This window comes from Acanthamoeba castellanii (genome assembly GCF_000313135.1).
Source record: "Acanthamoeba castellanii str. Neff unplaced genomic scaffold scf7180000084518, whole genome shotgun sequence".
NCBI classification, from domain to species: domain Eukaryota; phylum Discosea; order Longamoebia; family Acanthamoebidae; genus Acanthamoeba; species Acanthamoeba castellanii.
In genome coordinates, this window is record NW_004457456.1 from 3,438 (window position 1) to 14,768 (window position 11,331).

Sequence of the window (11,331 nt, forward strand, 5' to 3'; positions counted from 1 at the left end):
CAGCTGCCTGCGAGCGCGCAGGCCAAGAGGTCGCGGCCGTCGAGGAGCCCCAGGACCAGACTACCCACCTCCCCGGGCAGCGCCCCCACCAGGTCCCCCGCGTACAACAGCTCGCCCATTTCCTTCCACCGACGATGGAAGGAAATAAGATAAATGAAATGCAAGAGAAAAGCAGCCTTTTATTTATTTGCAGTTGTTCGAGGAATCGCTGCTCCAGCACCTGAGAAAGGAGAGAGACGGCAACAGCCCCTTGAAGCGAGACATGTCACAAGTGGTGCTTCGCGGCCGGGGCGGTGCCGTTGGTGCTGCTTCTTCCGTGTCGGCGGGTCGAACTCCTGCCACCGCTGCAGCACTTCGCACTCCGGTTGCCACTGCCCAGCACCTTACTGTCCCTGCTTCCAGGTGCTCTCCATTAATGTTGCCCCCCCCCCCCAATCTGCCGAGTTGTTTTGTGATTTTCATAATCTCTCTATCTGCATGTAGATGGGGTGGCGAGTGGCGGGCCTGGCGTGTGTTGAGTCGCGTCGAGGGCCGAGGAGGAGGCAACGTCCACGGCAGCCTGCTGCGGCCTAACCAGAACCGGCGGTGGTTGCATGTGAGCACCACACTGGCAGCGCGCGGACGTACACGCAAAGCAGCTGGAGAGGAACCACCGGCCGCTGCCGGTGAGAAGGCCCTGGAGGAGGTCTACCAGCGCAAGACGCCGGTGGAGCACGTCCTTCTCCGGCCCGACAGCTACGTGGGTCCACCCAGCGCACCACGCAGGAGCTCTGGGTGTTGTCGGCCCAGAGCGGCCACCCGAAGGCCGTGCTGCGCGAGTGTGGCTATGTGCCGGCGCTCTACAAGATATTCGACGAGATTCTTGTCAACGCAGCCGACAACAAGCAACGGTAGGCTACGCTCTCTTTGCACGCTTCACTCCAACGTGCGCTAACATTGGTGTGTGAGTGTGTGTGTGTGTGTGTTGCTAGTGATCCCAATATGACGACGATCAAAGTGTGGATAGACGCGGAACAAGGCAGCATTCGCATCCTCAACGACGGACAAGGCATCCCGGTGCACGTGCACAAACAAGAGGGGCTCTACCTGCCGGAGCTCCTGTTCGGCCACCTGCTAACGGGTTCCAACTTTGATGATTCCGTGGCCAAAGTGACCGGTGGGCGAAACGGTGAGTGCAATCTTCTCCCTCCCCCCCCCAATGCAGCTTGCGCCATGTAGTAGCACTGGCTGACGCAGCGGGCAGGGTACGGTGCCAAGCTGGCCAACATCTTCTCGAAGGAGTTCACGGTGGAGACGGTTGACTGCAAGCGCGGATTCAAGTTCGTGCAAACATGGCGCGACAACATGAGCACTACCGATGGCCCCCGCGTTTCACCGTTGACCCAACAGGAGCAGGAGGCGAGTACGTACCCTCGAGTCTTCTCTGGCCCGTATGTGCCTTGCGCCCTGCTCTAATGGCTCTTGGCTCTTTTCTTATTGTCAGAGGACTACACGGTGGTGACCTTCAAACCGGACCTGTCGCGATTCGGTATGCAGACGCTCAAAGATGACGACATTTTGTCGGTGATGAACATGCGTGTTTATGACGTAGCCGGCTGCAACGAAACGCTGAAGGTAAGGCCCCCGCGTCCTCTCTGTTTCAGCAACCAAGCCCGTAAAGTTGCACACATTTATACTAAGGCTCGCTTCTCGAAAGGTGTACCTCAACGAACGTCCATTGCCTGGTTCGTTCAAAGATTACCTCAGTCTGTACTACGGCCCGGAGGTTGTAGAAGAAGGTACATGCACACGTGTCATCGCGTAACTAAGATCAGTACCTCAACTCACTTCACGTTCTGTTTTTCTCTTCGCTAGCCTTTGTCTTCGACAAGATCAACGATCGCTGGCAGGTGGGCGTTGGCATATCCGATTCGGGGCAGTTTTCGTCCATCAGCTTTGTCAACAGTATCAACACTCGAAGGTATGTTATCCGGAACGTTGTTAGCTCCTACCGTGAGAGCGTGGCACTAAACGACACTCGCCCAACACAGAGGTGGCACCCACGTCAACTACATTGCGGACCAGGTTGTCAAATATGTGGTCGACAAGATCAACAAGACCGACCCTGACCTCAAAGTGCAACCGGCCCACGTCAAGAACCACCTGACGGTTTTTGTCAACGCGTTGGTCGAGAACCCGTCGTTCGACTCGCAAACGAAGGAGACTCTCACGACGCGGCCTCGCAACTTCGGTTCGGATTGCCAACTGAGCACCCAGCTCCTGGACAATATCTTGGAGAGGACGCGCATCGTGGACACGGTACGACGTCGAGACCTTCTTTTTTGTGTAACGCATCATGGCAGTCTCTCGGTCCGTGGCTTGTTGTTTGCTCACGCGTCGCGTCGTTGTTGGGTGGGCAACTAGGTGAGCCGCTGGATGTACATGAAGCAGAGTTCTGACCTGGCCAGGAAGGCGGCCTCCGGGCGCAGTGGCACTCGCATCTACGGCATTCCCAAGCTGGACGATGCCAACTTGGCCGGCAGCGCCAACTCCAAGGTACAGTTTTTCTCCGCTCCCTCACTTCTGCTTTCGCAGCGTGGCTTATGAGCGAGTGCACGTGTGGGCGATCGGCCCGTGCAGGACTGTACGCTGATCCTGACCGAAGGAGACTCGGCCAAATCGCTGGCGGTGGCCGGCCTGTCTATTCTGGGCAGGGATCACTACGGCGTGTATCCGCTTAAGGGAAAGCTGCTCAACGTTCGCGATGCTACTCATCGCCAGCTACTGGAGAACAAAGAGGTAATCACACATGCTCGTGCGGGACGTGGTCACCTGCGACCGTCTAACATTGCGTGGTTGTGTGCGTGCGTGCGCAGATCAACGAGATAACAACCATTCTCGGTCTTAACCACGAGCGCACCTACAGCGATGCAGAGGCAACCGATGCCGAACAATCGGGCGAAGTGGCCAGCGACGGGCTTCGATATGGCAAGGTCATGCTCATGACCGATCAGGATCATGATGGTGCGTCATCCTATCAACCACCCACTACCACTTGCTTTTTCTAGAATACGGCGCTCCTTGACACACCACCCCAATAACGACGATATACAGGTTCGCACATCAAGGGCCTGTTCATCAATTTCCTCCATCGATTTTGGCCATCGCTGCTGGAGAAGGGCTACGTCGAGGAGTTCATAACGCCCATCGTGAAGGCCACCAAGAAGGGCGCCGGCAACAAGAAAGAAGAGAAGGTGTTCTTCGCCATCCCCGAGTATCAGCGCTGGAAGGAGGAGCTGGACCCGGCCGAGAAGAGCAAGTGGCGGATCAAGTACTACAAGGGACTGGGCACCAACACGACCGAGGAGGGCAAGGAGTACTTCAAGGCTCTGGGCAAGCACCGCATCGGCTTCGAATGGCAGGGCGAGCAGGACGGCCGACAGATCGACATGGCCTTCAGCAAGGACCAGGTCGAGCAACGCAAGCAGTGGCTGATGGCCTTCTACGAGGAGCAGAAGCAACGAGTGGCCGACCACAACTACGACGTGCCGCTCTATTCCGAGGATCTGTTCAAGAAGGACGAGGAAGCCAGAATGATCTCCTACTCGGATTTCATCAACAAGGTGTGTACTCACCCGCTTCACTCAACGCCAACCCTGGCACTGTACAAACGGGTGCTCACGCACTTATATATATTGATTCATCTCACCCCGCAGGAGCTAGTCCTGTTCTCGAACGCGGATAACATCCGCAGCATTCCGTCAGTCATCGATGGCCTCAAGCCTGGTCAGCGTAAGGTACGGACCAGACTCACACCAAGACTTTGGTCTGTTGCTGTCAGTTCTACCATGAGTTTCTCGTTTTGGTCTGGATGACATCGCACTGATCCCCCTTCGCTTGACTATCCGAAGGTCTTGTATGCGTGCTTCAAGCGGAAACTGCACAGCGAAATGAAGGTGGCGCAGCTAGCCGGCTACGTGTCCGAGCAGACGGCCTACCACCACGGTGAAGCGTCGCTCCATTCGACCATCGTCCACATGGCGCAAAACTTCCCGGGCTCCAACAACGTCCCCCTCCTCTATCCGGCTGGGCAGTTCGGCACACGGTACGCACTCTCCGTTCGAACGGTTATGCCCGGGCGGGATTCTCATCCGGTGCGCGAACACCACTCGCAGACTGCAGGGCGGGAAGGACGCCGCGAGCGCTCGCTACATATTTACTCGTCTGGACCCAGCGGCTCGCCTGCTGTTCCGGGAAGAGGATGATCACCTGCTCAACTACCTAGATGAAGACGGGGAACAGGTGCAACCGCAATACTTCGTCCCAGTCCTCCCCACCATTCTGCTCAACGGCTGCGAAGGCTTGGGTACACATCCTTCTCCTCATGAGACCTTCTTCTCTTCTCTTGGTCTCTTGCGTCAGCTGAGATCATGTGTCGTCGCTCTCGGGTCTACCAAGGCACGGGCTGGAGCACGCAGATCCCGTCGTACAATCCTCTGCAGATCATCGAAAACTTGCGGCGCAAGATCGAAGGCAAAGAGATGGAGAAGATAGCGCCCTGGTATCGCGGCCTGCAAGGTCCCATTCTGCGAAAGAAGGGTTCGCCCAGCTACGTGTCCATCGGCCTCGTCGAAAAGGTACAGCACGCCAGCTGTATCTGGCTCTCAAGGTCGATGCTGACCATGCGTGTCGTGTTTGTGTCACATGTATCGTGTGTGCGTGTTGTGGTAGATCAACCCCACGACGATACGCATCAGCGATCTGCCAGCAAAGCGGTGGACTGCAACATACAAAGAGTTCTTGGACCAAATGGCCAAACCTCCGCGGCGTGGAAGGAGGGCTCTCATCAAGGGCTTTAAGGAACACCACACGGAGAACAGTGTCGATTTCCACGTCTACATGACCAAGTACCTAGTCCTGCTTCATTCTCTTTCTCTTTCTGGCCGTTCGCGTGGTGTGGTTTATTGACCAACACTCGCTGGCGTGCTCTCTCTCTCTCTCTCTTTCTCTCTCTCTCTCTCCTCTCTGCAGGGAGCAAATGGAGCTGGCGGAGAGCGTGGGGTTGGTGGAGCATTTCAAGTTGTACAGCCAGATCAGCCTCAACAACATGCACCTCTTTGACAAGGACGGCAAGATCCGTCGTTTCGAGTGCCCGCTCGAAATTATTGATGAGTTCTTCCCTCTGAGGTAAAGGCCCTCCTCGTCCGCGCTTCTCCTTCACCCCTCATAACTAACCAACTGACGCGCTCCATCGCCAACAACACACTTGATAAGGATGGAACACTATGCCAAGAGGAAAGAGTGGCAGCTGAAGACGATGAGCAACGAGCTGCTGATGATAAGCAATCAAGCCAGATTCTACGAGCTCGTCACCGAGGGCAAGTTGACAGGTTCGGTCACCACCAGCGCGCCTTCGTCCTAGAGTGTTGCCCTAACCCTGCGCCCTTCAAACAAACAAAGTGATCAACCAAAAGAAGGAAGCCTTGCTGGGCAAGCTGCGGGAGCTGAACTTCACTCCTCTCAATTCGGGTGAGAGTGTCGGTGAAGAGCCCTCGTCTTCTACCGGGTTTGACTACCTCCTTCGCGCTCCGCTCTGGAACCTCACGCAGGAGCGCATAGAGCAGATGAAAGAGAAGCACAACAAAAAACGGTTCTCTCCTCAGATCTCTTCCCTTCCTTCCAGCGCTCATGTTGGCAACGGCAAACGGGCACCCTCGCTCACTCCGATTCATCTCTCACTGTAGGGTGGAGGTGGAGATCCTGCACCGGAGGCAGCCAACGGACATCTGGCAGGAAGAACTGCGTGAGCTGGGCGACTACTTCCATGACCTGGCCAAGAAGGACGCGCGTCGTCACTGAACGTCTCTGCAGCGCGGCCTCCAATATATCAAAAAAATTATTATCCGCAAAGTAGTACCCCCAAAAACACGTGGAACATGATCATCTGGGACTTATTCTCACTTCGGAATTAGCACTACACGACTGGATGAAGCTTCGTCGCCAAAGGCCCACCAGATCTTCCCCGAACGCGGAGCTCACGCTCACAAAACGACCGCACTACCTTTCTCTCTCGTTTCTTGTTTTGCGAAGATCATGATGGCGAAGGGCCAGCCGACGATGGCGGTGCTGTGCCTCTGGGTCGTCGTCGCCTTCTACGTCCGGAGCACCGGTGGCAGCAGCAGCAGCACTGTCCCCAGCGGAGTGGCCTTGTGCTGGGGAGACAACGCGGGCGGCAAGGCCACGGTGCCTCAAATCAACTCGACCTTCGTCTATCTGAGCGCCTCCGTCAAGGAAACCTGCGGTCTGGGCGCCGATGGTCTGGTCCGGTGCTGGGGCGTGAATACGTGGGGCCAAGGCACGGTCACGCCAAACATTCAGTACACCAACGTGAGCGCCGGGTGGGACCACTCCTGCGCCATCAGCGCCACCACCAACCTGACCACCTGCTGGGGCCTCGACAACCACCAGCAGCTGCAGGTGCCCGCGGACGCGTACTTCAAGAGCGTGCAGTGCGGGTATTGGCACTCGTGCGGAATCCTCGCCCACAACGGAACCCTCCTCTGCTGGGGCGCCTCCGGAGACAAGAACCGCTCGCAGTCGGCGGTGCCCGCGACGACGGTGCCGTTTGAGCAGGTGGCGACCTCGGAGTATCACACGTGCGGCCTCCTGCGGAACGGGTCCATCCTCTGCTGGGGCGACAACTCCAACAACCAGACCGCCGTCCCGCAGGCAGCAGCAGGATCTTCAGTCTACAGCTTCCAGCGCGTGGGCACGGGCAAGTCGTTCTCGTGTGGCCTGAGGACCAACGGCGTGGCCCTCTGCTGGGGCGACAACGCCAACGGACAATCGAGCGCGCCCACGGACCAGACCTTCACGGACCTCGTCGTCGGTGGCCACCACGCCTGCGGACTCAAGTCCACGGGCGCTCTTTACTGCTGGGGCGACAACACCTACGGACAAATCGGCGTCCCCTCCTCCTACACGTGGAAGGGCCTCACGGCCGGCGAGAATCACATGTGTGGCTTTGGCGTTGCGACGACCCCGTCTCCGACTCCCTCGCCTCGGGCTTCGTCGCCGTCGCCGCTGCCGGCTCTGTCGCCGCTGCCGGCTTTGTCGCCGCTGCCGGCTCTGTCGCCGGCTCCTTCCTTGATCCCCTCCCCCTCGGCCTCGCTCAGTCCTACCCCAGCCGTGACACTCGCTCCCATCTCAGCCAACGTGACGGCGACATTTGGATCCGACTCGCCCATTGTCGACGTCGCCGCGCCCGTGGCCTCGGGCTCTGGCGGTTCCACTTCCAGTACCTACTCCCGCTCACCCAGAATCACGACACTAACATTGACATGCCATTGACCTTAGAGACAAATACTCACTCCTGCGCCCCTCACTACTCACATTACGCAGAGAGCGATGTTCGTGTGCGATCGGAGCTGACCGGGCTGCAGGCCGGCAATAACAACATCACTCGTACGCTCGCAAAACCGCTCGCACACATATCTCATTTGGAAGAAGTTGTCCTAAGGACCGAAGTTGTGCACAACCACAACCACAACCACAACGCAACGCAACGCAACGCAACGCAACACAACACGCACGCACGCACGCACGCACCACCACAGATATTCAGTGGTCCGTCGTGAGCAACAACGCGAGTTCCGGAGGTAACAGCAGCGGCATGGTGCTGTACTCGGCCGTCCTGCCAGACAACACGACCAGTGTGACACAGACCTACGCCTTCCATCCGCAGGCCCAGGAGTCGCAGTTCAGCGGGCTCAACTTCACCATCAGCGCGGGCGCGGTCAAGTGGTCCATCAACCTCACCAGCACGGCGGCGGAGAGCAACAACTCGTCGTCGTTGTCGTCGGGCCTCCAGTTCTCCTTCCGCCTCTCGACCAACTCCACACTGGTGTCGGCCCGCGAGACCGTGAAGCTCTTCAGAAACCAGCCGCGTGCCAACATGACCACCTACTGGGTGCCGGCTGGCTACACCGACGTTGCCATCGAGGTGCAGGTCTTCGATGTGGCCCTCGTCGACGGCACCCTCCTCGCCATCAACCACTCGGTGGTGGCGGCCTCCAACGTTGGAGGCAGCCCGAGCGCAGGGTACTACGACCTCGTACTCTCGTTCCCTCCATTCACGCGGTCGCTCGAGTACGACCCGAGCATTGGCCTGGGCGTCCTCCTGGGCTCAAGCAAGGGAGAAGGAGGTGGCAGCGGCAGTGACAACACAGCGGTCATTGTTGGCGTGGCGGTGGCCATCCCGCTGGCCATCGTTGTGGTGCTGGCCGTTGTGGCGGCTGCCCTGCTGTACGGACTCTACAGGCGCAAACAGGGCGGTAATGGCCATGCTAACGCAATCAATTTCAAGGACACCAAGGATCTGGATGATCCTGAGTTGTAAAGAGGCCTGAGCAGGACTTGTTTTATACAACCCTATGAAACAATACAAAAGTGGTTGTTACCCACTGCGTTCTGGCCTTGGTCGTCGAAGTCGATCCCCACGACCTGGACCCAACATCGTTTGCTAGATTTGCATCCTGCGCTTGATCGCGATCACGCACACCGTCGCAGAGACGATCGTCACGGCAAACACAGCGGCCACGGGCACCGCAACGGCTACGCCGATGATGAGGTCCAGGTTGTCGCCGCCTCCACCACCGCCATCCCTGTCAACCAGCAACAGCCCAAAGTCTATCGGGCGCGTGCGCATACCGAGCAGTCCGCCCTCGCGGCGTTGGCGCTGCCCAAGAGGAACGTGGTCATGCCGACCTGCGGCGCGTCGTCCCAGCGATCGGCGCGCAAACGGCGGATCGATACGCAACCTGCTCAAACTAGGATGCACGCCTTTGGTGAGCCAACACAAACGCGCGGCAAACGAATAGTTGGTCTCTGTGCGACACATCGCGGTCAGCAGGCGCCACCAGTCTCAAACGACAAAAAGTAGAGCATGCCGTGCGCGAACCTGTACCGGTGGTGACGAGCCAAAGGTAGCAAACGAATACCCAAGAGTTGCGTTGTTGGCGTTGTTGGTTGTCGCCCCGAGATGGCAGACGAAGGTGTATGTCGTGGCGGCGCCGACCATCGACCCGTTGTCCGACCCCACTTCCCATCCCGCTGCAGGTTGGTCGTCGTCGACGTCAGTGACATTCGATCGCGGGCCATGTGCGAGCGCGCGTACCATTGGCGAGGTCGATGGACTGGAGCACGTGCGCCTGTCGAGATCTCTTCGAGACTCACCAAGCCCAGATCGACCCGCTGCGCTGTTTGCCCTAAGCACACAAAAAACGAAATCGTTAAACCGAGAGGACGCCAGGAACCGGCACGCGCACCGGGGTACCCGACTGGCTGAGGGCGACCGAGGCAACGGTGAGGTTGAACGCGGCCACGACCGGCATGGGCACGCTCTACTGGACGAACCCTCTCTTCTTCCGGGTTCGTCGCTTTCGCTCTTTTCCTCTCGCTTTCGCTTTCACACTTGGCTTGATCACTTCCCTGAACTGATGTGTGGTCATCAAAGCAGACGTGCTTCGCCGCATTCAAGAACAGCCCGCACCTGTTTGTCATGTCTGTGGGCAAGGGCAACCTTGGTACGTGCACCACACACACACATCGCACACGCGTCACTCTGTCACACTCACTCACCAGACCGCGCAGAGAATGTGGGAGGCCAGACAACTTCATTGTGAAGGAGTACGTGCCGCAGCCGCAGATTCTAGACAGGGCCAGCGTGTTCATCTCACACGGCGGCATGGGCGGCATCAGCGAGGCCATGGTGTCCAACGTGCGCTGCCCCTCCCCTCTCCCTTAACATTCCTTGGATTCCACCAATTTCAATGCCGTGCGTCTTCAGGTTCCCATGGTGCTCCTCCCGAAGACCATCGAACAGCAGATGAACATGCGCCGTATAGAGGTACGCGCGCACCTCGGGCCCTATGCCCTCGTGACTCACGCACCTTTTTCTTTTGCTCTGCGTAGGAACTCGGCGCGGGCATGAATCTCGGCTGCCCGGCTGTCGACCGGTTGCTCGACCCGAAGGTGTCCGCGGCCTACGTCGAGGCCACGCAATCGTGCGAAGAAACTGGAGGGGCCAAGGTACCACTTGATTCACCTCTCCCGAGCAGCTGGCTGGCACGCAACACTGCGCTCACGCACCATCACCAAAGAGGACGAGATCGTCCACCGCGGCAGCCACCAATGCAGCGAGTGGCTGCGAAAGAGACGCGAGAGTCCAATCGCCCGACGCTGTGCCATAAATGTCCACCACGGCAGAGTAAACCGAACCAGTCCATCCACCAGCGAAAAAGACCCGACCTTGACCTTGGGCTGAAGCGGCAACCAGGTTATCACGCGCCTGTGAAAGCGAACCAGTGGACCAGGTGTGCGACATGGCATTGTATGCGTCGACCACAGACAACAACGCGCCGTTGGCATAGCCTCCGGCAAAGAGTGCCAGGTCGCCACCCGAGGCAGACGCCGGCAGGTAGCGAGCGTGCGAGAGCGAAGCGGTCGTCCACTGAGCGTGTGATTCGCGGGAACCGAGGAGCAGAGGACGATGTGAAGAAACGAAGTCTCTTACGAAGTCTCCATAACAAATTCCTTAGGTGGTCCAATAGGAAAGTGTCTCTCGGAGGTACGATTCTTGTGCTTCTTCAGTACATCTGAACTTCTTAGTCACTCAGCATGAAGAAGCTTCTGCGAGGCCAGAGCAAGACTGAGGTCAGTAAGGCCCCTGCCGGTGCCACGCTGACAGAAACTGAAGCGGATACCTACGTGCTGCAAACTCAAGGTAACATAACCAAACTTATTATTATTATTGAAGCTCGCCCAGCTGGATGACATTCTCCTGTTATGTTGTTGACGTCTGAAAAATAAAAAAAAACAAAGAGGGGAAGTGGGTTTTCAGCCCAGAGCACTACCCGGCGGTCATCAAATGCGATGGGTCGGGGCGAGAGACCGCCATTCGGCTGCGGCCCACCCGGCCTGTCCTCATCCTCTCCACCAATGGAGGTGGGACTCTCTACTACGAGTCCCTCTACACGTTTGATGCTGTTCTTCGCACAGAGACCTTCGACACCGTGATCCTATTCGGGATGAGAGAGCCGCGGATCAAGCCCCTGCAGTTGGAGATAGAAGAGAAGATCAACGACCTCTGGGCTAAGTGTCACACAATGCAGCAGGCTGCAAGCAGCAAGGCTGGCTCTTGAACCACAAAAAAAAAGAAGAAAGTGAGTGTACTTTTGTAATTCCTTTTGCAAAACTAGTCAAACTGCCAATCCCAAGATGCAGAGTGGTACAATGATGCACATCACCTTGTCACTGTCAGATACAACTGCCATGAGACATCATCATCAGCTG

The 11,331-nt window shown here is 57.7% G+C and overlaps 5 protein-coding genes and 1 pseudogene across 5 annotated transcripts; 4 read left to right on the top strand and 2 right to left on the bottom strand.

The window, feature by feature from the left end:
* ACA1_327120 overlaps positions 1-119 on the bottom strand; it is a 1,164-nt pseudogene extending 1,045 nt beyond the window's left edge.
* A 143-nt stretch (positions 120-262) lies between these two features.
* On the top strand, positions 263-5,170 carry ACA1_327230 (DNA gyrase/topoisomerase IV, A subunit; the record flags this gene model as incomplete). The annotated part of the gene is given in 20 exon segments (XM_004339987.1): positions 263-402; positions 484-623; positions 639-739; positions 766-890; positions 972-1,168; positions 1,244-1,402; positions 1,484-1,614; positions 1,697-1,778; positions 1,855-1,960; positions 2,031-2,298; positions 2,404-2,535; positions 2,620-2,778; positions 2,856-3,003; positions 3,094-3,602; positions 3,696-3,776; positions 3,891-4,084; positions 4,155-4,345; positions 4,402-4,616; positions 4,711-4,886; positions 5,011-5,170. The coding sequence occupies 20 exon segments, from the start codon at positions 263-265 to the stop codon at positions 5,168-5,170; spliced, it is 3,414 nt and encodes a 1,137-aa protein (XP_004340035.1).
* An 84-nt stretch (positions 5,171-5,254) lies between these two features.
* ACA1_327240 (typeII DNA topoisomerase) lies at positions 5,255-5,838 on the top strand (the record flags this gene model as incomplete). The annotated part of the gene is made up of 3 exons (XM_004339988.1): positions 5,255-5,369; positions 5,440-5,629; positions 5,724-5,838. 3 exons carry the CDS (start codon positions 5,255-5,257, stop codon positions 5,836-5,838), a joined length of 420 nt encoding a protein of 139 aa, XP_004340036.1.
* Positions 5,839-6,075: 237 nt separating this feature from the next.
* ACA1_327250 (RCC1 repeat protein) lies at positions 6,076-8,377 on the top strand (the record flags this gene model as incomplete). Its single annotated transcript, XM_004339989.1, has 2 exons — positions 6,076-7,276; positions 7,596-8,377. 2 exons carry the CDS (start codon positions 6,076-6,078, stop codon positions 8,375-8,377), a joined length of 1,983 nt encoding a protein of 660 aa, XP_004340037.1.
* A 123-nt stretch (positions 8,378-8,500) lies between these two features.
* On the bottom strand, positions 8,501-9,058 carry ACA1_327260 (uncharacterized protein; the record flags this gene model as incomplete). The annotated part of the gene is made up of 3 exons (XM_004339990.1): positions 8,501-8,865; positions 8,898-8,938; positions 8,979-9,058. The coding sequence occupies 3 exons, from the start codon at positions 9,056-9,058 to the stop codon at positions 8,501-8,503; spliced, it is 486 nt and encodes a 161-aa protein (XP_004340038.1).
* Positions 9,059-9,369: 311 nt separating this feature from the next.
* ACA1_327270 (glycosyl transferase, putative) lies at positions 9,370-10,229 on the top strand (the record flags this gene model as incomplete). Its single annotated transcript, XM_004339991.1, has 6 exons — positions 9,370-9,408; positions 9,497-9,563; positions 9,648-9,757; positions 9,827-9,886; positions 9,952-10,068; positions 10,098-10,229. The coding sequence occupies 6 exons, from the start codon at positions 9,370-9,372 to the stop codon at positions 10,227-10,229; spliced, it is 525 nt and encodes a 174-aa protein (XP_004340039.1).
* Between the last annotated feature and the right edge of the window lie 1,102 nt (positions 10,230-11,331).